This window comes from Peromyscus leucopus, chromosome 19 (assembly GCF_004664715.2).
Source record: "Peromyscus leucopus breed LL Stock chromosome 19, UCI_PerLeu_2.1, whole genome shotgun sequence".
Taxonomy (NCBI): Eukaryota; Metazoa; Chordata; class Mammalia; order Rodentia; family Cricetidae; genus Peromyscus; species Peromyscus leucopus.
This window is the reverse complement of record NC_051079.1, coordinates 37,221,094-37,245,520: the sequence shown is the minus strand read 5'-3', so window position 1 is coordinate 37,245,520 and position 24,427 is coordinate 37,221,094. Positions and strand designations below refer to the sequence as shown.

The 24,427-nt window shown below is 40.2% G+C and overlaps 1 protein-coding gene across 1 annotated transcript in view; it reads left to right on the top strand.

The window, feature by feature from the left end:
* The window catches only part of Dtwd2 (DTW domain containing 2), a 57,329-nt gene that overhangs the window by 15,977 nt on the left and 16,925 nt on the right, over positions 1–24,427 (top strand). Inside the window, exons 2-4 of the mRNA XM_028871804.2 lie at positions 7,473–7,563; positions 10,700–10,794; positions 11,116–11,308. Coding sequence (XP_028727637.1) covers positions 7,473–7,563; positions 10,700–10,794; positions 11,116–11,308 — 379 coding nt within the window. The remainder of the gene's footprint in view (positions 1–7,472; positions 7,564–10,699; positions 10,795–11,115; positions 11,309–24,427) is intronic.

Here is a 24,427-nt window from a genome sequence, read left to right as displayed (position 1 = left end):
AGGATGGGATAGGAAATTGTGTAGGAGAAGAAAAGCATCTCAGTGTGGAGGTAAGAGGGAATGTGGAGATATTCCTTCGTACACTAGGCATGGTTTGAGATCCTGCTATGCCGGTGTTAGAAACAACAACACAAAGAGGAGGCCAGACCTTGTCCTGTAGCCAACACTGGAGCAAAACCCCTGCATTATATTAATGCGATCTCCGTAGGTGATCAGGTATATGAAGGGAAATCAGGATAAAGGGCTGAGAAAGCAATAATATGAGAATAAATGGATTATTTTAGAATGGTGTATTGGAGCAGATAAGATGAAGAATCAGGTCCTAGAGATAGGTGGGGTTAGTGAAACGTTCTGGAAAATAGACAACTATGGCTCCCCGACAGCCTTTGGTTTTTCAAGATTTCTCTGTGTGGCCCTGAGTCCTGGAACTCACTCTGCAGACCAAGCTGGCCTTGAACTCAGAGATCACCTGTCTCTGCCTCCCAAGTGCTGGCATTAAAGGTGTGCGCCAGTACTGTGTGGCTATAGACCACTCTTGATACCAGAAACATACAGGACAAGAGTGACAGCTTGCATCAGAGCTGGCCTAGGTGTTTTTTTTTTCTGCCATGATCTTTGTGGCAGTCTAGCATAGCAGTTGGGCTCAGGAGCAAGGTGACTTGCACACAGCACAGCTATAGATGATAGCTTCAGACCCACAGGAACTAACAACTCATAACTAGCAAGTTTCTAGGCTCCATTTCAGGGAAGTGCAAAGTGTGGTGTCTTGATCAGGTCTTTATAGTTTTCCAGGCAATATGCATTCTATCAGTTGTGGGTTGTTTTAATCATATGCAGGGTTGCCTAGTGATAGAGTTGTCAGGGCAACTGAACTGGTTGGCTAGGAAAGGTCATATTTTCATGAAGAGAAAAATGGTTTCACTGGCTTGTTCGTTCACTGTTCTGTTGTTTGTTCTTTGGTAACTGCTTCTTTAAAAATTCAAAAGGCTTTGACAGTCTTCAGATGCAGGGATGGATAAGTAGGCAGCATTTAGACAGGAATGAATTCAAGTTATTCAGTGGCAAAGAAAATCCTGCAGGGGTGCATGCTTATAGGGAAATGCATCTGAGACCATCCTCTGTTATCCATCCCCATCTTCAGCATCAATATCACCCACCAACCACCAACTTGTCAGAAATACAAATTCACAAGGCTACTCTGTCGGAAGCTTGGTGAGGTGATGGTTAGGCTCAGCAATCTAGCTTAATGAGCCTCTTAGGTGATGGTGATACAAGCTAATATTTGTGACATCTCAAATACCAAATAGGAAGTAGAGAGCATACTCAAAGTCCACCCCCAATGACGTACTTCCTCCAAACAGCCGTCAGCTGGGGACCAAATATTCAAATGTCCAAGACTTACTAGGGGGACATTTCATTCAAATCACCATATTTCACTTCTTGGTCCCCATAGTATTGTAGCAAAAAGAAGAAATAGTTGCAAACAAGGAGTGTTCTAGAGCATACATGTAGTTCTGGTTAGACACCATCTTTAAAGTAATGTACTAAATAGTGTACGGATTGATGGCTTAAATTGACCAGGGATCTAACCAGTTCCAGAGAACTAATTTTATTAATAGACTTTTAGAGCATACTTGGTAAATGTTCTTAATGGTTCCTCAATAGGAAGATAACTTGATTTTTGTACTTAGTTGTATTTAATATTCAATTTTTCAAAGCTAAATTTTAAAAAGGCTACAATATTTTGGTTTAACTTATTTTTTATAAAATTAGTCTCATGTAACATTTTCACTGAGTTCTTTGAGGGAGTGTTTATAAAGGGCAGTTTGAGTAAGTTGGTAAGGAAGTTTAGTGATGCCAAGGTTTTTAAAGATCTAAAAATGTGCGTAAGAATTGAAATAAAACCTAAATAATAAATGCTGCACAACACAGCTGATGAATGATAGTTATAAAAATGTAGTGTAATTGGTGATTGATTCATCTACTAAATATTTGAAATGAATATTCACTACTATGGCAGCACAGAATGCTATAATATTAGGATTTTATCTATAAAATATTAAAGTTAATATTTGTAAAACCATAGCTGTTCTTTGGCCAAAATTTTTATACATTTATTAAAAATTTCCAAATTGAGCCGGGCGGTGGTGGCGCACGCCTTTAATCCCAGCACTCGGGAGGCAGAGCCAGGCGGATCTCTGTGAGTTCGAGGCCAGCCTGGGCTACCAAGTGAGCTCCAGGAAAGGCGCAAAGCTACACAGAGAAACCCTGTCTCGAAAAACCAAAAAAAAAAAAAAAAAAAAAAAAAAATTTCCAAATTGAATTCTACCTTACCTATTGGAATACGGTTAGGGTCTAACTTTAAATTGCCTGATGTTATGCTAGAGAAACAAATTTTTATTTGATTTTTTCCTTTGATCATCCTAATTTATATTTTAGATAAATTTCATGTGAAGAATTAGAATCTTAGGCTTTTTAGAATTTGAATGTTACCCTAGTTCTCCTTTTACAGAAAGAGTTCTTTCTTATAGCAGACCTTGATCTACATTTGTTGGTATGTTCAGATTCATTAATGCCTGTTTGCACCTTCCTGTGCTTTACTCTAGTAAGCATGAAAGGATTTGTCACTCCTGTAAATCTGTTTATAGTCATGACAGGACATTCAGCATGAGATAAGACAGGCATACCAGATCATCTCAAAGGGAACTAGAAAGTGAGTGCATTGGTTTTTCCTTAAGTCTACTTAAGGTTCATTGAGGGAAAGAGGCTGGGGTCGTGTGTGTGTGTGTGTGTGTGTGTGTGTGTGTGTGTGTTTTAAGAGTTATGTATTTTGCCAGGCTGTGGTGGTACACGCTTTTAATCTTAGGACTCGGATGGCAGAGGCAGGTGAATCTCTGTGAGTTCAAGTCCAGCCTGGTCTATAAAATTTAATTATAGGACAGCGAGAGCTGTTATACAGAGAAACCCTGTCTTGAAAAATAAAAACAAGAAAACAAAACAAAACAAAACCCCAAACAAACAAAAAAAAACAAAGCAAAAAATTATGTATTTTATGTATTATGTTTTGCCTTCATATATGTCTGTGTTCCACTTGCATGCCGGGAAAGAGGGCATCAGATCCCCTGGTACTCTAGTTATGGATGGTTGTGAGTTGCCATGTGGGTGCTGGGAATTGAACTTGGTTCCTCTGTAAGAGCAACAAGTGTTCTTAATTGCTGAGCCAGTTCTTCAGCCCAAGATGGTGTGTTTTTATCCCTGAGCAAGATACCATCTAGACCAGAGCTTCTTAAACCCTTTCCCATTATTGGGATTGGAGAGATAGGTTGGTGGTTAAGAACACCTGCTATCTCTCCAGGTGTAGTTCCCAGAACCCACATGATAGATTGCAACCTTTGTAATTCTAGCTCCAGGGAATCCAATGGCCCCTTCTGGTTTCCAGGGGCACCGCATACACAGGATGTACATACATATAGTCAGAAATACATAAAATAAAAATAAATCGTTAAAAACCCTCCCCTTGTTACTCCTCTTTTTTACTTAAGAAAATTTTATGCACCTTGAACATATAGCTATACAAATCAAACATTTACTGATAATATATCATTAAGAACTTTATTTTAAAACAATTCTTTGGAATATATACAAATTTATCATTTCTTAAAATGAAAGCAAATTTACATACTAATGAGATAGAAGTGTTTGCTTTTACATAAAGAATTAAATCTTAGCTGAATATTTGACACTGTAGAACATGCAGCATTTTCAGAGTGGATAAATACTTTTAATTTTATAATTATCAGCGTAAAATATGCATGAATAATGCATAGTATAAAATGGCAAAAGTATGTTTGGAAATGGTTGGAAATTCTGTTCTAATCTCCTGACAAAATTATTTTTTTTCAATTTGAGACAGGGTCTCTTGTGTCCCAGGCTAGTCTTAAACTTTAACTTTCTATGTAGCTGAGGTTGACCTTGAACTTCTGATTTTCCTGCTTTCATTCTCCCAGTGCTAGAATTAAAGGCACGTGCCACCATGTTGCATGCTGAAATTCGTTTAGTGATCTTTATATAAGACACAAGCCAGCAGCTCAGACAGCACTTTTTACCAAAATCAAGTGTAGCTGAAGTTTTCTCCAGTCTTGTCCAGCCCCACAGACCCCACAGCTGCTTATGAAATAATTACTCAGCAGCTTATATCAATTAAAACTGCTTGGCCATTAGCTCAGGCCTACCACTGACTAGCTCTTACACTTAAACTCAGCCCATTTCTGTTCATCTATATGTTGCTATGTGTTCCCTGGCTATACCTGTGTGCGGTTACATGCTGCTCCCCTCCTCCTGACTCAGCCTTCCACTTCCCAGCATTCTTCTTGTCTGTTTATCCCGCCTATACTTCCTGCCTGGCTACTGGCCAATCAGTGTTTTATTTATCAACCAATCAGAGCAACACATTCACAGCATACAGAACATCCCATAGCAATCAAGTATTATAATACAATATTAATTTAGTACTTTAAGTGCTGAGGGATGATGATAAAGTATTGTCTGTTTTCAGTAATTAAATCATTAAGTTTCTATAAGAACAACAAACTTCATATGTACAGTAAAAGCACTGCATTTCCTAACATGGTAGTCTGAAATTGAGCCAGGGTGTTTTAAAGAGCAAAGGTTTGTTGGTGTTGCATGGTTTAATAGCATGTGCACGCAAAGTATGCATATTATATGTTCAGAACCAAGGCTGCAGGGAAAACACATGCAATGATATTGGGGCAGGTGCTGCCAGACATACCTCAGACTTGTTACATGTTTGATTTTGTTGCTTTTTGGTCATCGTACCATCAGAACCCTTTGCTGTTGTTAGATTTTTTGTGACTCACTCATTGAGATACTTGACCTCACATTGGTTTGTGACCCATAGCTTGAGAAGCTGGGATCTAGATAATGTCTTTAGCAGGAGTAGAAAGAGTTGGTTGTTATAATAGCTACTTCAACCCATTTGCCCACACTCTGTAGTTTAGCATAAGCGTTTCTTACCTTGTGTCACATTACACAAATAGAGGTAAGATCTGACAGTGATCAGTCCTGTACGTGTACTGAGGGGTTTTCACTTGTTTACTGCAGGAACACATGGCAGTGTCACTTGCCAGTACAGCCATAAACAGGCCTCAAATGATTATTGGTTTTTGTATTTCTTCTTTGAAATTGTTTCTTCACCTCATCTTGACCTTTTGCTTATTGGATGATTTGGTTTTCTATTTTTGCAGTTCTTTGTAGATTGTAGATATTAATTCCCAGTCACATATTTAGTTCTCAGAGATTTGTTCTGTAGTCTCAGTCTTTACTCTGCTCATCATTTCCTTGGCTGTTGAGAAGCTTTTTAATTTCATGTAATCCCAGTTGTCAGCTGTCAGCTCTTGGGTCATTTCCTGTGCTGTTTGAGTCCTTTTCAGAGGGCCCTTACATATGCTTCTGTTTTCCTCTAGCACTTTCATTCTCAGGTTTAATGAGGGTCTTTGATGTATTTTGAATTGTTTTATATGGGAGCAAAGAAACAGATTTGCTTTCATTCTTAAAATGTCAATGTCCTGTTTTAGTAGCCCTATTTGTTGAAGAGTGCTGTCTTTTTTTTCCAATGTATATTTCTGACTGCTTTGTCAAAGATTGGGTGGCTGTTGACATGTGAGTTTATTTATGGGTTCTTCTGTATTCTGTTCTTTTGGTCAGTGTATTTGTTTTAAATGCACCACTACAATGCTGATTGTGTTACTGTGCCTTTGTAATATAGTTGGAGATCCAGAATTGTGATACCTTTGATATTGCCTTTTCTGTTTAAGATTGCTGTGGTTGGGACTGGAGAGATGGTTCAGCAGTTAATAGCATTTGTTCTTCTTCTTCTTCTTTTTTTTTTTTTTTGTTGTTGTTTTTGATCTTTGGTTTTTCTTGCTGTCTCGAACTGCTCTGTAGACAAGACTGAGATCTGCCTGCCTCTGCCTTTGTAGTGCTGGGATTAAAGGTGTGCACCACCACCACCACCACCACCACCACCACCACCACCACCACCACCACCACCACCACCACCCCCACCACCACCACCACCCCGCTAAGAGTAGTTGTTCTTGTGGAGGACCCAGGTTCAATTCCCAGAACCCACATGACAACTGAAAACTGTAACTCTGGACTCTGCAGGTACCATGTGGGACACATGCATACTTTGCCAGCAAAACACTCATACACATTAAATACATAAATTTAAAAAACTTTTGTGGTTATTTGAGGTGTTCTGTGAATTTTAGGATTTGTTTTGTTCTAGTTCTGTGAAGAGTGAAATTATGACTCTCAGTGATTAGTATGTATATAATTACAATAGCTGATTGCTGTATCTTTTTTTTTTTTTTATTCAAGACAGGGTTTCTCTTTGTAGTTTTGGTGACTGTCCTGGATCTTGTTTTGTAGACCAGGCTGGCCTGGAACTCACAAAGATCCGCCTGACTCTGCCTCCTGAGTGCTGGCATTAAAGACGTGCATCACCACTGCCCAGCTGCTGTATTTTCTTATTTAATTACTTCTTTTACTAATACGTGGTGGCCTAAACTCTACTGGCTATTTTTTTTTTTTTAAACCAGATATCAGCCATGTTTTTGGTTTCTGTTCTTTGACACGTTGTTTTAATCTTGGCCTCTCAGTCTGTGGGTGTCTTTCCAGTGGGGTATGTGTTTTGGAGATGAGATGGTTAGATCTAGTTTTTATCCAGCCATCCAGTCCACATCTCTTTACCTGTCTTTGAACCCATTTACATGTCAGGTTGTTAGTGAGAGGTATTTATTTACTGAGTCTTGCCGTTTCTTGTCTCTGCTTGGCTGGGTTATTGTTTTTTATTTTCTCACCTGCTAAGATTAGCGGTTTCCTGGTTTATTGTTATAAACAAGTTGTTTGCATTCCTAGTTTTCCTTTGTTTATTTTTCCTCTTCTGAAATTTATTTCCTGTGCTCTTAGGATCTGAGACTGTATTTTTTGATGCCTCTGGGTCCATTTTTTTTTTTTTTGGTCATAACTTCTGTTCTTGATGTTAAATGAAAGAAGTATTGCTCTATGAATGAAAAGGCCCTAGTGACCCAGTAACTATTTTTCCATTAAAGACAACTAATATTTATTGAAATTCTTTAATGTTAGCCAGTTTGTCTTGTAGTGGATTAAGCCTGTGGTCTTGGAAGCGTAAGCAGGTGCTGCAGCACTGAACCACAGTGTACTGCCAAGTCCAGGATTTCTGTGGATGGGGAAAATGTTCTTAAATCTCTTTCATAATTTCCATGTCTAAAACGTCTCATTAGATCCATTAATGGGTTTCATTTTGAAAGCATGTTGTTTTTCCAAACTTCTTTAGATATAAAAATGTCATGATGTTGATGTATTTGGATGTTGTTATATCACATTCTAAAAATTCATTGCTTCTCTTTGCTTTTCTTACTCTTTAGCCGGCCCCAGAAAGTGTGCTTGTGTCCATATCTACCAGTGCACCCACTCCAAATCTCCACCCATTTGTACATAATTCAGCATCCAGCAGAGGTGAGTTAACATTTGTAAATGATATGCCTTCAGGTGGAATCTGAGTGCAGCAGAGAAAACACCCATGTAAACATGCTTATTCCTCATAGCTGCATAATGTTTCAGAAAAACCGTTATTGATAAGTATTTACTTTTTAAGGAAGAAAGCTTTGTCTATTAGATGATAGTAGAGAGTCACATGCTTGACACAATGTTTTATATAATTCTATTGTAAGGTAGAGATTTAGAACTCCAGCAGATTTGTATGATGAAAAGATGCAATTCTGTGAACAAAGAGCTGAGAAAAATGACCGCTTTTAAAGCACTGGTCATAGTCTTGGCTTCCTGATAGCTTTTCTTGCTAGAGTATATACTGACTTTGGCATTTTACTCTTACAAGATGGATATGCAAGTAAAATGTTCTTTCTGTTAGGTGGCTAGAACAAACACTTCTACTTTGTACTGTGCTGTCTGTAAGACTTTTTAGCTAATGCTCTTCTGTTCTGTTTAGGATTAGACATGTGCCAGTGTGTATGTTTTTTTTGTGAGCTGTTTAGGATTAGACATGTGCCAGTGTGTATGTTTTTTTTGTGAGTTTTGATTTGTGATGAGGGGACGTAAGGAAATCATAGGATATTATAAATTAGTTAATACAAAACTAGTCAGTGCATGATGTAAATGGAATCAGTGGTAACCCAAGTGAGAAATCTTTGACCTCTTTTTAAAAACTTTGTATAGCCTATTCAGAGATACAACAAAGACATAAAATAAATTAGTCTTTACTGTTTTCTGAATGATGAATGCTATTTCTTTGCAAGTTATTTGTTGACAGGTCTTTTTCCAGACTCGACAGCAGGCTCTCATGGTTCTGGCAATTCTGTCACTGATTATTCTACTGCAGTTAACATTGTAATACTGTACAACTTACATTTACAGAAGACAGTGGTGCTGTGGTCATAGAGGATTCAAACCTGAGTTTTGGTGAATATAGTTTCCATGTTATAGTGCAAATACGGTACTTTTCCATTGTTATGTTGTTCTAGGGTATTAGATGGCCTTCAAAATGTAGTTTTGGCAATGGATTTGTGGTGATTTTTATATTTTGAAATCTCTTACAGTTTAGAAAAAGCACAGTTAGTCCCAAATTTAGATGACATATTTAAAATTGTATCCACTATGGATGTATTTTATGAATAGACAAGAACATCCAAATTGATTTTCCCTATCAGTAAAGGAACTTTCTGGTCTTCACCTAGTTCACTAATATAGGCTGCTTGTGTGTGTGTGTAACTTTAGCACACTACTTTGCATAAACAGATTTGACAATTTCATGGTTCTCCCATAAAAATGAGGTTGAAAACTATTTGGATAGGTCCCAGGAGGGAGATGTGGAGAAAGAGATGTGGTAGAGAGGATTGCATGGAAGTGATGTGATGGACATTGCAAAGAGTAGGTTCATGAATGGAGACAGTTGTTTAAAAACAAGAAGATATCTCAAAAATAAGAAAAAAAGAAGCTTTAAAAGGAAAAAGTGTTATACTAAATTGTATGGCCTTGTGAACAGTGTATATTTAGCCATACTGATATATACACCGTTATTGGTTTTCTGTAACCGTTATCAGAAATGAGAGTTAGCTGCAAGGTAAGAGTTCAGAATGTTAACTTGTTTTGAGATGCTGTACTTTAAAGTTAAGGATCAGGGTTCTAGAGCAAAGTTGTCTGAGTTTCAAATACTTACTGGCTATGTACAGTCTGTGACCCTGGGCTTCAGTCTCCTCATTGGTATTATTGACATATAATAAAAGTTTCATTTCTTTACTGATTTGTTGTGAAAAATAAACGGGTATTTATATCATTATATCTATATGTCACACTTGGAATTGTCTGTGTTACTGTTAGATATGATGGTGATCACTTGTAGTTTGTAAGTAATATATAAAATTGAAAAATAAAAATTGTAACACACATTATAGGAATTATGGAAATAATTCTTAGAAAAGGCTAAGAGTTAAAGTGATTGCTTCTTGGAAGTGGTACTGGGGAGTATACCTGGGAAAATTATGGCATTTTAAATCTTTGTGACTATTTAATTTGACATATATAAATGTATTACTTAACAAAAGTTTGGAAAGCAAAGGTCTCCATAGTGATAAGGAGAGAGGAACACTGGAAACACTAATCTATGAAACACTGGAAAATTTCCCTAGCCCCACCTAAGGCACAATGGCTAACTGCTTGCCTCCATAGGACTAACAGTAGAGCTGTGGTAACAAGAAAACTTGTTCTTAGCACTGGAAGCTAGGATGCTGAAGAAATCCACGGATGGTGGTAAGCTTTGTGCTTGGGTCTTCTGAATCCTGAAAGTGCAGCCCACTTCCATGGGAGGGGAGAGGAAGCTTTCTGGAGTGGGCAGTTCCACTGGCCATTAGAGTTATGTAAGAAGGCCACTTCCCTTTCTCCCATTAGTTATTTAGTAATTTGCAGGTAACACTGTGGAGACTTGTATATTCTGGAGTAGAGTCTAGTATTTGTTTTGTTGCTTAAATTGTTCCACTTGGCCGTTAGTAAGTCTCTAAACTTGTGGCTCTGTCGTTTGGACTGCCTTTGTTTTCTTTTGGCGCATGTTGCTGCTTTTTTGGTATCGAGATATAGGCTATCATCTGCAAGCTGCAAAATGTAATTACTGTTGAAATAAAAGCTTATCAGAATAAATTATTCAGTTTAACACAAATTTACGTGCATTTATAATTTATAATTCATTTAGTTTATTACTGATATTTATTAATTATACATAGCAATAGATTTCATTGTGGGATTACATACATATGTATAAAGTATTTTCCCCCTATAATTTATAATTCTAACCATTAGCCTGTAAGTATATCTAAATAAGTTTAAAAAATATGATTGTGTTATGCTTAATACTGATAAATTAGAGAACTGTTACTGCTTCTTAGAGTCTGGTCTTGAGTAAAAGATTTGTAAAATATATAAATTTATAAAGCAAGTGTTTCTCAGAAGGGTTTTTCTTTCTGGAGTGCTGATGCTGACACTCAGTTCCCTGTATCTGATGAGTGAGCATTTGTCACTCAGTTCCGGGACAGTTTTAAAAGTGTTCACCTAGGTAGTAACTCCTTGTTTTACTTTTTTGTTAAAGGAAAGCAAAGTGTTGCGCACAGTCCCTCTGCTAGCGGCATGCCTCCCCCCTGACAAGTGCACAGTAAAGATTGGCCGCCGCTTCAGTGAAGAGCGGTGAGTGAGCTGACTGACTGGCAGTTGGGGCTAGTTCTTTCCTGCATAGAGGTTTGTTTGGGAGGGTAAAAATTATGTCACTAGCCATTGGCTAGGAAAGCCTTGACAGGAAATGATGAAGAGGAAAGTGGAAGAACTGTGGCTGAGGAGACAGCATGCCAGTCACCAGATTCAGAGGCTTCTGATTGACCTTTGAACTGGTGCTTCCATTTGATTAGACAGATTCGTTGAGAGGGCAGCTTTGCTTAGGCATTCTCTAAGTGTAGTAAAACTTTTGTTTTCCCATACCTAATAAAGATATCTTAAAAATTATTGTTTTAGAGATATTGAACTTTCAACTGTTTGCCGGGACTCTGGTACATTAATATTATATCCAGGGGCTGAAGCTACTAATTTGGAAGAATTTATATTAGATTCTCCTGTCTATCCTTCCACAATCATCCTCATTGATGGTACATGGAGCCAGGCTAAGGACATTTTCTATAAGAATTCCTTGTTCCGACTTCCCAAACAGGTAAACAAAGAATAACTACAATTGTATAATTACTTGCTATATACACACATATATATTTACCATACAGTCTAATAATATGAATTAAGTGGTATTTATGTGTATGTTGTAAGTACATATACTTACATTTGTATATAGAGCAAATTTCAAATGTGTCATCTCTTTTTATATGTATAAATGATTTTGTTAAGAAATGTTATATTTAAATACTTAGTTACTTATTAGTAATGACTAAACTTTTTGCAAGGCACTTTATTTATTAATATCATGGTTCATCCTTCATTTTTCATGTTAAAAGCTTTTTTTGACATTGTGTGTGTGTGTGTGTGTGTGTGTGTGTGTGTGTGTGTGTGTGTGTGTATACATACAGCTTGTGGGTTCTGGGAATCGAACTCAGGTTGTCAGTCTTGGTGGGAAGTGCCCTTACCTTCTGAGCCATCTCCCTAGTCCTGTTCTTCAGATTTGATATAATTTGTTGTAATCAAAGGTTTTGAAGTATTGAACCATGTTTGTGTTTTTTTTTGGGTGAACTTTCCTGACTGTTCACATTTTGTATTCATCTGGAACTTGGATTTTGTGTAATATATTGAACTGTAATACATATGGTTTCCATATTTTTTCCCTGGCAAGTTTGGGTACTGTAGCTAGAGTTTTCCTGCCTTGCCCACAGTCAGGACAAATCTCTCTCACCCGGCTCTGCTCAGACCCAACCAAGTAAACACAGAGACTTATATTGCTTTCAAACTGTATGGCCGTGGCAGGCTTCTTGCTAACTGTTCTTATATCTTAAATTAATCCATTCCACAAATCTATACCCTGCCACGTGGCTCGTGGCTTACCGGCATCTTCACATGCTGCTTGTCCTGGCAGCGGCTGCAGTGACCCTTCTGCCTTCCTGTTCTTTCTTTTCTCCTCTCTGTTAGTCCCGCCTATACTTCCTGCCTGGCCACTGGCCAATCAGTGTTTTATTTATTGGCCAATCAGAGCAACACATTTGCCATGCAGAACATCCCATAGCAGGGTACTAAAGTTATTCTGACTTCACAGGATAAATTAAAGAAATATTTCTCTGTGGCCTAAATTAGCTCCCTATAGAATTAGATCTTCCATAAAAATTAGATGGAATGAATTGGTAAAGCCATCTGCTCTAGTCTGCTCTGGTCACTTAAAAAAAAAGTAGCTTTTAAATTGTTCAAACTCTTCTGTGGAGACTTCAAACTTTCTGTTTACATTTGACCTTCCTTTCTCTATTTCTCTAGGGGATTCTCTCCTCCAAGTGAGTAGTATAAATTGTTAAACAGTTAGCTTGTCCTGAATACGTTCTTTCTTGTTTCTAAGATCCACACACAGATACACACCTACATTTACACACATACACAGATGAAGGCATACTTTTCTCTCAAGGTTTCTCTACTTTATGAGCTTTTAAAGCTTTTATATTGTTTATAATTGCTGTTATATTTTGTTTTCACTTCAGTAATTTTATCTTGATCAATTTTTCAGTTGTATTTTTAATTGACATAATACTTGCACATGTTCATGGAGTACCTATGATTTTCTGGGACATGTATGTATACATTGGCTTAATGATGAAATTAGTGTCATTATCTCAGGTGTTCATTATCTCTTTGTACTGAGAACATTTCTTCAAGCAGCTATTGTTTCTTCATGGTGTGAACATTCAGATTTGATTTCCAGCTATTGGAAGGTTGGCTGTTGTTGATTGGAGCCACTGTGCTGTGTGACAAAGCCTGAGAACTCACTCTTTCCTTCTCACTCTAACTTTGTTCATTGGCCTCTTTCCCTTCCTTTCTTTGCCATCTCCTTTCAGTGTTTGCCCATTATTATTTTACCTCGAATTCTGTGATAAACTTTTTTAGGCTTCACAGGAGTTGATCATATGGTATGATGTGTGACTGGTGGTTTTGTTAAGGTTCACCCATGTTCGCACAGATGACAGGGCTTCATTCTTCTTTGTGACTGACTCATATTTCATCATACATATACATAGAGAGAAGAAACTCTTTCTTCCCTGTATAGTAGTCTTTGGAGAATTTTCTCTGTTGTAGCTTGGTTGCCACAAAGTCCCTTAATTTGTGTGTATCTTGCTCATTTTTTAAAGCTAACATTATTGGGTATAGTGCTTTTGGTTCATAGTTACTTGCTTTCTGAGGTTGTAATAGTTCACTTCATGTTTTCTGGCTTTTTAGAGTTGCTGATATAAGGTCCAGTTGTTGTGGTGTTCCTGCTTTTGTATGTGACTTGACAATTTTCTTATACTACTTTTAGCATTATTTCTTTGTATTTTTGACATCTTGACTGTGATATATCATGGAAAGTTCTTTTCTGATCTTGTCTGTTTGTAGTTCTGTGTTTTGATGTGTACTTTTTTCTCTAGGTTTGGGAATTTTTCTCTATAATTTCATTATAACTTCTGCTTTATCTCTGTTCCTTCTTTTGTCCCATGAATTCTTAGGTCTGGACTCTTGAATATATCCCAGACTTCTTGGAAATATTGGCTGTCTTAAGTAATTTTGCTCATGTATGTATGATATATATGGCTTCCAGTTTGAGGGAGTAGGGAGGTTGGAGATAGGCCGAGGTGAGTAGTTATGCCACATTCTTTTTGTGGTGTTTTGCACCTTGGTGGAATGAATTTATGTTACATTTTTTAACTTCCTCTTCTTTCATCTCTCTTTGGTTGTTTGTTTTCTGTGAGTCCTTCTAAAGGGTTATATTCACTTAGATTTTATTTCCTGCTGCTATTTATGTGGAGTTGCAGTGGTTGCACTTTTTTATTGGCAGACCTTGGTTTGTGCTGTATTCAGAGACATCAGCTTGGGGTACTAGTTAGAGAAGGTGTGGTTTTTTTTTTTTTTTTTTAGAGCTGGATGTATTAGTATTTGGGTAGCAAAGTGCAGAATCAGTAGAGAAAGGAAGAGAGGGCATCCAGTGTGTTTGAGAAGCTGTGTGTAGGTAAAGGTATGAGAGGCAGTAAGGGAGGACAATTACAGATGTGAAAAGATTTTGGGGGTGTAGAAAAATGAAAATTGCTTGATTAAGGACAATTCTGATGAGATAGATATAAAACTTGCTGTGTTAATAACTAATGTACAAATTTATAATAATTACATGAAAAGTAACAACTGGAGAAATAAAACTACTAAAATGTTAGAGAAAAAGACAAAAGCAAAAACAAAGATACAACCAACCAAAATCAAAAAAGATGAAGAAGCCTGGCTTTTAGAGTCTCCATTGAAAAGTCAAATGTTATTCTAATAGGTCTGCCTTTATATGTTATATGGTATTTTTCTTTACAGCTTTTAATATTCTTTCTTTGTTCTTTGTGTTTAATGTTTTGATTATTATGTGCTGAGAGAACTTTGTTTTATGGTCCAGTCTATTTGGTGTTCTTGTACCTTAGTGAATCTCCTCCTTCAGGTTGGGGAAAGTTTCTTCTATGATTTTGTTGAAAATATTTTCTGTGCGTTTTACCTGGGTTTCCTTTCCTTTCTCTATTCTTACTATTCTTGTATTTAGTCTTTTCATAGTGTCCTGGATTTCCAGGATGTTTTTTGCCAGGGTTTTCTAGATTTAATATTATTTTGACCAAAGTATCCATTTCTTCTATTGAGTCTTTAATGCCTAAGACTCTCTTTTCCATCTCTCATATTCTGTTGGTGAGGCTTCCCTCTGAGGTTCTGTTTGAGTTCCCCAAGCTTTTATTTCCAGATTTTCCTCAGTTTGGATTTTATTGATCCTGTTTCCATTTTCAGGCCTTGAAGTGTTTTCCATTTCCTTCCACTATTTGTTTATGATTTCAGAGGTTTCTTTAAGTGATTTATTAATTTCCTCCTTATGGAGTACTACTATATTCATAGAGGCTATTTTAAGGTGTTTTTCATGTGCTTCAGCTGTATTACAATACTCAGGGCCTGCTGTGGTAGGATTGCTGGGCTCTAGTGGTGACATACTGTCCTGGCTGTTACTATAGTCACTTCTACATACTACCTTCTGATCATTTATGAGTCTGAATGCTGTTTGAGGGTACTAATTACATGAATATTTACTAATGTGGAGTTATGCCTGGATTCCTGGAGGACATGGCTGTGTAGTGGTATCGAATGACAGATTTCTATGACATCTTTTTATCACTTTTCTGGATTTTTTTTTTTTTTCAGTACAGGGTTTCTTTGTGTAGCCTTGGCTGTCCTAGAACTAGCTCTGTACTGTAGATCCAGCTGGCCTCAAACTCACAAAGATCAGCCTGCCTTTATCTTCCAGGAATGCTGGGATGCTACCACTGCCCAGCTTGACTTCCTTTTTTTTTTGCATTTGTGTATTTATTTTTTTGTTTTTATATGCTGACTACTGTTTTCCCTTCCTCCTCGCCTCCTATTTTCCCCACCTCTTTCACTCCTCTGTTTCTCTTCAGCAAAGGGCAGGCCTCCCATGGATATCAACCAGCCATGGCATATCAGATTGTAGTGAGACTAGGCACCTCCTCTTCTGTTGGACGAGGCCACTGGGTAGGAGGAAAGGGTCCTAGAAGTAGGTAACAGAGTCAGAGACACCGGCTTCTATGATTTTTTCTTTTTTTACTTTTATTCATTCTTTGTGTGTCCCGATCCCACTCATCCCCCTTATCCTCTTTACCTTCCCTCTGCCCTTACACCCTCCCCTCCTAAACCCAAATTTAAAAGAAAAAAAAACCCCAAAACCAAGCCAACAAAGAAACAAAACAAACGAAAAAGAAGAATCTTATCGTAGAACTGTAGTGTGGCCCGTTGAGGCACACAGTTAACCCTTTAGTCCATTCATCTTTACTTGCAAGTGTTCATTGCTCTGGCTTCCTCAACACCCTCGATAATGGGCTCTCATTGGGGCTCCTCTTGGATATCCCGTTGTCCTGTATCATGGAGACCCTGCTGTTTTAGATCTGTAGGTTTGTCCCCTTCACATCCTCCATCAATTCACAGATAGGTGGATGTTGAGGTGGGCTAACTCCTAGCCAGGTTCTGGGCCTGGCTGGTAGCTGGGTTGGTCAGCTGGCCAGCTTTCCCTCATCGTCACTACCTGGCTGAGCTCTCCAGCACCGCATCAGCTAGCTCACCCAATGCAGCCTTCAGCAAGGAGCTGGGCCAGTGCTCCTGTTCTCGGGCCCTCTCTCCTGATTGCTTTAGGGGGCATACGAGGAGGGTCGGTGTCAGCTCTCCTGTTTTCCTATAGGACTGGTTCACCTCTGACCCTGACAACCGGGTCAGTTCTATTGTGCTGCCCAGGCAGGAATCAGGACCTGATGTCCTGTATGCTGTAGCTGGTGTGGGGCAGGGCTGGTTCTCACAGTCTTGTGACCCCAAGGTCAGCTCTCTTTCCTGCCACAGGTAGCAAAATGTAGAGGGGGCGAGGACATCTTTCTCTCACCCATGCCACCGCATGGCAGTTGAGGTGTAGGGGGGAAGGGTCAGCCCTGTTGCTCTCATGTGCTCAGGGCTGGCTCACCTGCATTCCTGACCACAGGGTCAGCTCTAGTGTGCTGTCCAGATGGGAAGCAGAGGTTGCTTTCTTGTGTGGTGCAGCTGGTGAGGGTTGGGGCTAGCTCTCCTGCTCTTGTGACCCCAAGGCCAGCTCTCTCACCTGCCACAGGAGGTAATGGGTGAGGGGGGAGGACATCTTTCCTTCACCCATGCCACCACATGGTAGACTGGGGGTGGGAGTCAGCTCTCCTGCTCTCATTTCCTCAGGGTCAGCTCACTTCCAACCATAGGGTCAGCTCACCTGCATCTCTAACCACAGGGTCAGCTCACCTGCATCTCTAACCACAGGGTCAGCTCACCTGCACCTCCAACCACAGGGTCAGCTCACCTGCATCTCTAACCACAGGGTCAGCTCACCTGCATCTCTAACCACAGGGTCACCTGCATCTCCAACCACAGGGTCAGTTCACCTCCAACCACAGGGTCAGCTCACCTCCAACCACAGGGTCAGCTCACCTGCACCTCCAACCACAGGGTCAGTTCTAGTGTGTTTCCCAGGTGACATGGATGCCAACTGTGAGGGATTGTCCTGAAGGGAAGGGCCAACTTGCCTGTTGTAATATCCAGCAAGGGATTAGGACCAGCCATTCCAAGGCCAATGAAGGGTGAGGCTGGCTACTGAGCCCTTCACTGGCTACAGCATTGTTTCAATGATCCCTGTGCTAGCACAGGCCATTGACATCACCACAGACCCCCACTGCAGCAGGACCACAGACCCAGACATGACTCTCGGCAGCAGCATGGTTCCCAGGCATCCTCATGATCCCAGGTGGCTGGTCAGACCCCGGGTACTTGCAGAGCCCTTGGTGGCAACTGGAGCCATGGACACCACCCAAGACTCTAGCTTCTGCAGGGTGGCAGACCCAGACATGGCCCTAGGCAACAGCCTGTGCATGGAAGTCTCCATGGTTCCAGGTGGTAGTACTAGCCACCCAGATCAGTATGGCCCAGGGCATGGCAGTCTTCAGACACTGACATGGTCTAAGGTGGCCGACCAGACCCTGGTCACCCTCATGGCCCTCAGTGACAACAGGAGCCCTGGACATCAACTCAAACCCTGGCTGCTGTGGGGCCACAGACCCAGACATGCCCTCTGCAGCAGCCCTGGCCTAGCTGACACCAAGGCCCCTGGTGACAGCACAGAGCACTTTGATCAGGATGTCTCTGGTGGCAGCATGGCCCTTGGACACCTTCATGGCCATAGGTTGTGGTCCAGAACGTGGTCATCTATGTGGCCTTTGGTGGCAACATGAGCTGCAGACATCAATACAAACCCTGGCTGTGGTAGGACCACAAACTTAGACATGGTCCTAGGCAGTAGCCCGGACCTGGATGTCACCATGGTCCCAGGTAGCAGCACAGGCCATCCAGGCTGGCATGGCCCCCACAGCAGTGTGACCCTTGGACACCAACATGGCCTCAGATGGCAGCCTAGACTCCTGGCATCGGTATGGTCTTCGATGGTCTCAGGAGCCACAGACATCAACATAGACCCTGGATGTGGCAGGGCCATAGACCCAGACGTAGCCCTTAGCTGCGGCCCCAGTTTGGTTAATACCATGACTCCAGTCGACAGCCTTGGCCATGCAAATTGGCCTGGTGCCAGCAGCTCAGCCCTCAGATGCCAACATGGTCATAGGTTGCAGCCCAGACTACTGACCTCCACATGGGCTCTGGTGGCAACATGGGTCAGGGACATCAACAGAGACCCCAACCGTGGCAGGACCATGGACCCAGAACTGATCTTCAGTTGTCACCATGGTCCCATGTCACTGTTCAAGTGACCCAGATTGGCAGCAGTGTGGCCCTTGGACACCAAAATGGCCCCAGGTGATGACCCAGACCACAGGCCCTGCACAGTCTCCAGTGACAGCAGGAGTCACAGACATCAAGTCAGCCCCCCTCAGATGCTCAAAGGCCCCAGATCAAGACCTTAGTCATAGCCGAGGTCCAGACATCTCCCTGGACTCAGGTAGCCTGCTGACCATTCACATCAGCCCGTTCCTCACTACCCTCATGTCTCCAAATCTACTTCTCTCCCCTACCCACAAACCATTCCACCTCTCCCTCTCTTCCACCTCTCTACCTTGTACTATCTCAAAACAATGGTGCCAAACCACTCAGTGCCAGGGCTCTTGGTGGGGGGGTCACAGGTGGTGCTTGGTTGTGTACTGCCCAACCCAGCTACAAGAGATGACGCAGAGCTGTTGCCTTTCCTCACTCCCATGCCCAGGCCTGGAAACCTCAGGCAGTACTTGGTACAATGGCTCCAAGCCTGGGGGGTTGATGGGGGCATCTGTGTCCATCACAGATTCAGGCCTGGGTAGAGCTGGTGGCTCCTGGGTGATTGTGGCCACCACAGACCCAGAAGTCTCAGGGGGCGGGGTACCATCTGTGTCCATCACTTGCATTCTTTATGTTTATGTTTCATTGTATTTTGTTGTTGGTACATTACTAAATCCACGAGAAGAGAAACTATGGTCTTCTTATGATGTCTTTAATAAATATTTTATTTGCATTAATGGAATTGAAGTCTAAGATCTTCCTTAGGCTAGGCAATGGCTGGATCACTGAGATATATTTTTAGCCCCTGTGGTAGTTTAAATGTAATTGATCCCCTTAGCCTCATAGGCAATGGCATTATTGGGAAGTGTGGCTTTGTTGAATAGGTATGGCCTTGTTGGAGGAAATGAGTCATTGTGAAGGTGGGCGTTGAGGTCTCATATGCTCAGGCTATGCCCAGTATTGTAGTTCACTTCCTGTTGCCTGCAGGATCAAGATGTAGCTCCTTCTCCGTTTTCATCTCCTTCTCCAGCACCATGCCACCATGCCACTTCTGCCTGCATGCCACCATGTCCCACCATGACGATAATGGACTAAACCTCTGAAAATGTAAACCACCCAATTAAATGTTTTCTTTTATAAGAGTTGCCATGGTCATGGTGTCTCTTCACAGCAATAGGAACCCTAACTAAGACAGAAGTTGGTACCAGGGACTGGGGTATTGTTGTGATAGGCCTGACCATGTGAGTGTTTGGAGGAATTTGGACTTTCATACTTGGGTTAGGAAAGCAGTGGAATCAATCGGCCATACTGGTAGGAGCATGAAAGACAATGGTGCTGGGAATGATTTGAACTGCAGGGGTCTGGTTCAAGAGGTTTCAGAGGAGAATTTTAGTATGTTGCCTAGAAATCATTCTTATGATAGTTTTGTGAAGGAAGTGGCTGCCTTTTGCCCTTGTCTGAAGTCTGTTTGAGGCTAAAGTGAAGAATTTTGGCTTAATTCTGTTGGCAGAGGAAATCTCAAAACATCCTAGTATAGACTCTGTTGTGTGGTTATTAGTGGTAACTCAAATGAAAAGGAGCAGCTGAGCACCGTGAAGTAGAATGGAGGTAAGACCTGTGTTCAAGGAGATAAACAGATTAAGAAATGGAATAAAGGAAATGGTGACCTCAGGGCAAGATTCCACCCAGCTAAGTTTCCAACTTGTAAAAAGGAATTGAAGAAAACTTAGAGCCAGGTGTGGTGGTGCATTCCTTTAATACCAGTACTTGGAAGGCAGAGGCTGACAGATCTCTGAGTTTGAGGCCAGCCTGGTCTACAGAGCAAATTTATGGAAAGCTAAGCTTAGACGGCAAAGGAAACTATTGAAAACAGAAAGCTGGTGAATATGTAATTGAACAAGGGGGCCATGTTCCAGGCCCCCTTTGCCGCCCCTGAAAGCAGAAGAACTTAGCAGCTTTGGCTAGGTGGTTTTGGCTTCAGAGTTAAAGACAGAAGAAGGGGTTATAGAATTTGCCTTCACACTAAGGAAAGCTGCTAAGGTCTAGAGTGTCCCTGAATGAAGGCCTAGAGAGGCCGTTGTGTAAAGCTGTGAAGTTGAAGCCTGGATTGCCTTGGAGACCCCAAGATAATGTAGATGACAGAGCCATGGGATACCTGCTGAGGAAAGGTGTTCACAGGAAGTAGAACCAACCCAAGAGAAAGAAGTATGTTGCAGTCAACAAATCTAAAAGGAGTTGGAGATCTGGAGAGTGTTTTGACATCAGACATGGAGATGCAGAATTTGGAGTTTGCCCAGATAGTTTTGGGCCTGCTTTGGTCCAGTATTTCCTCACTGTACTCCTTCTCTACGTTTTGGAATGGTAATGTGCTATTATTTGTTGGAAGTATGTGATCTGGCTTTTTACTTTATTTTATAAGGGATTACAGTTAAGAGATTTCATGAATCTCAGAAGAGACTTTGAAACATGTTGAGACTGTAATAGACTATGCAAACTTTTGATGTTGGACTAAATGCATTTTGCATTATGCTATTGTTATAAGTTTATGGGGATCAGGGAGTGGAATGTGGTGGTTTGAAAGAAAATGGCCCCCAAAGGTAGTGGTGTTGGGATAATAGAAGTTAGATCTGAGGACAGCCTAGTCAAGCATTAAACATAAAAGGCATAAAATACAGTTAATTTACTTCATTTATATTTATTTTTAATATATATTTGGCTCGTACCTTTTTAATGCTCATTTGCTTTTTATCTTCTTACAAAATTAGAAAAATCTATATTAGCAGCCCAATTGGCAGTTTATGTTGGTCATGTTATTTTGTTTTCATTAAATTTATAATCATCAAATTATTTTTATATTATGTGGCATCCTTTGAATAATTACAATTATATTTTATTTCATAATTGCATCTTCTGCAGTCATTTAAATTATGCTTAATTTATTGTTCACTCTTGTGTTGCTTTTGTGTTTCGGTCACAAAACAACCTGACCTAAACAAGGGCGAAAGATTGATTCCAGGTCCTTGGTTGCCTGGAATCATTGCTTCATTACTGTGGGCCTGATAGGCTGAGCATCATGATAGCAGGTGTGTGGGGAAGGCTGGCTATTAAGAAATTAATTGTGTAATATTTTATTAGTAGCATGAAAATAGCTTGTATCAAGCTTTACTAGGAGATTACAATTAAGAATTAATTTTCAAACATTAATTTTACTCTGAGGTTTTCTGTAGTGATGCATATTTTAAAAAGACTATGACTTACCACTTTTTAATTTGATGCTGGTTTCTGTGAATTGCTTTTAATTTTCTCACGTGAGTGTGAGAAATGCTGTTTTGTGCCGCCCACATTGTTCTTCCAATGCCTGTGTTAGTGTTAGTTGTCCTCTTTGCCTGTTGCTGCCTGTGTAGGGAGCACCTGACAGAGCAGGGCGGAGACTGCTCAGAAGCATGCACTGATGGACACTTCCTGAAGAGATGAGTGGTACACTGTGCTCTAACGACAGTGCACACAGTGTGCTACCAGACATGCATCAGTTTCACCAGGGAGTCTGAAATTTTGGATTGTGTGAGGTAGGGGTCAGAGAGAACAGCACAATGGTGGAAGAGCAGGCAGGTTTTATTTGACGGTCATTGGGTTTGTGGTCTTTGAGCTAATACAGGCTGTTCAGATTAACTGGGAATTAGATGCCCTTGCTTGAGGCAGTTAACCAGTTGGAGGTGGATGAAGGGAGGTAGTGGTTTTCCTGATAAATAGAAACCCATCTTTAGGCTTCTGTTTACTCAATAGCAATCCTGTTAACTGTTCAGAGCTCTTCTATGGAGGACCCTGTGGTGGCCCACAGAGGCTATCTAGTGAGATCTTACTAAGGGTCAGAGAACCTGAGCTTGCTTTACCCAGCAGGGTTGCATAATGGAATGATTTGGCCATGGGTATGATTACCAGGTGTTTGGAAGGGTCTACACTTGTCTGTATAGTGTGCTTTGATCTTGCAAGGGGGAAGTCTTTTGCCTCTCCCCTTGGCATATTATAAAAAAAAGCCCTTTTGAATAAACCTCTGGGTGGCTGGGTATTGATCCAGGGCCCTCCCAAAGCTATCCTGTGTCTTTGTCTTTCTCCTCATTGTCTAGGTCTATCATCCTACCTAATATTTCCTTATTCCTCTCTCCTTCACCCAAGAACCCTTCCATAGATGGGAGCAGGTCAGAGCTGGACTCTGGCAGACTCCCACAGGACCCTGCCTTTTGGGGGCCCTATTTGGACTTAACAGTAATTCCTTTCATCTCTTCCCCAACTATCTTTTTCAAATTTTAAGGAACATCTTTCATTCTTTGAATGATTCTGTGTTCATGTTATTTGTATTTTTGGTTGTCTTATTAATATATAACATTATCTCTGGCTCTGGTGTTTCTAAGATAAGCAATACTCTGATTATATACTTATTATAGAGTGTCTATTTTATTTTATTTTTTTAAATCTCAACCTTTTCAGGCTCATTTTCATTTGGAAATAAAAATCTGACCAGCATGTAGAATTGAGGGCTAACATGCACAATAACTTTTGTTTTCAGGAATAACTATGAAGGGAAGAATTCTTTTTATAGAAAATATTACAGGTTCTTATGACTAAAAATGAGCTTTACTTAATATAGAAACATTTCTAACATGTGATGAGAAATATTTCTTGTTTACTCACTCATTTGTAGCTCCTGAGAATTCAGAGATTCTCCTTCCCTCTGAATAGCATGGAGAATCTTCAAGTCTTATACATGTTCTAGGTATAATTTGATCTTTTCATGTACAAATTCATTCAGTGCCCCATGTGAGTGTTGGTTTGTTTATATTTAGTACTTGTGTCTGTATTTTAGTATTTATAATGAAATGACAACTTTATAGAGGTATTATTACATATTAGAAAATAATTTTCATCAATTTTCATTCTTCAAATAAATTTTGAGGAGGTATGGTAAATACTACTAATTACTTCATGTCATTATAAATTGAAACTCTGGGTACTTAGCTTGAGAAAGCAGACACTGGAATGAGAAGAAGGGTCTTCTGATTTCAAATCTCCCTGTTTGTAAGGACAGCTATGTGTCCATCTCTGTCCTGACATTAAATTTGTTCTGTTCCTTTTTTTCCTTCTTTACTTTGCCTTAGTTGACGCAGTTGATACTGGACTTGCATTGGAGTTGGATGGTCTTAGTTTTGTATTTGGAGACCTGGGTGAACCAGAACACTCTTGGTTGAATCCGTCTTCCTTCATTTGTAATACTGTCTCTGGGTGAATTAATTTTAGCCCTGAACTCTGAGTTCACAGTCTGCTTATGTCACTGGGACCTAGACTCTGCCTTAAGTCACTAGTGTCTTCGGTCACAGTACTCCACCCACTTGTTCAAGAAGTAGCCCTATGGACTGACTCCCTCTAACTCTTCTTACCTGTCCTCGTCACTAGCTAGAGTGATTTTTGGATGACCACTCTTTAGGTGTCACTGAAGACCTTGGAATAAGAAGTTTAGGTCACCTGCTTTGGGTGCAACTGTACAATCACACTCATTCATTCTTCCCCCTTCCTTTCCGCATTAGTGTGTATTTACATTGGGATTCTTAATGCTCTTTCATTTATGTATGCCACTTCATTATGATAATCCTAAGCTATTAATTAGATACACAATTGTTTGCACATAATGTTTTCATTCATTTTTTGCACTATTCTTATTTAAACGACACTGATAATTCAGAATCTCTTTAAAGCAATACATTCTCAATCTTTCATTTGTAGGAGCAGCTAAGACCTGCCAGTCATT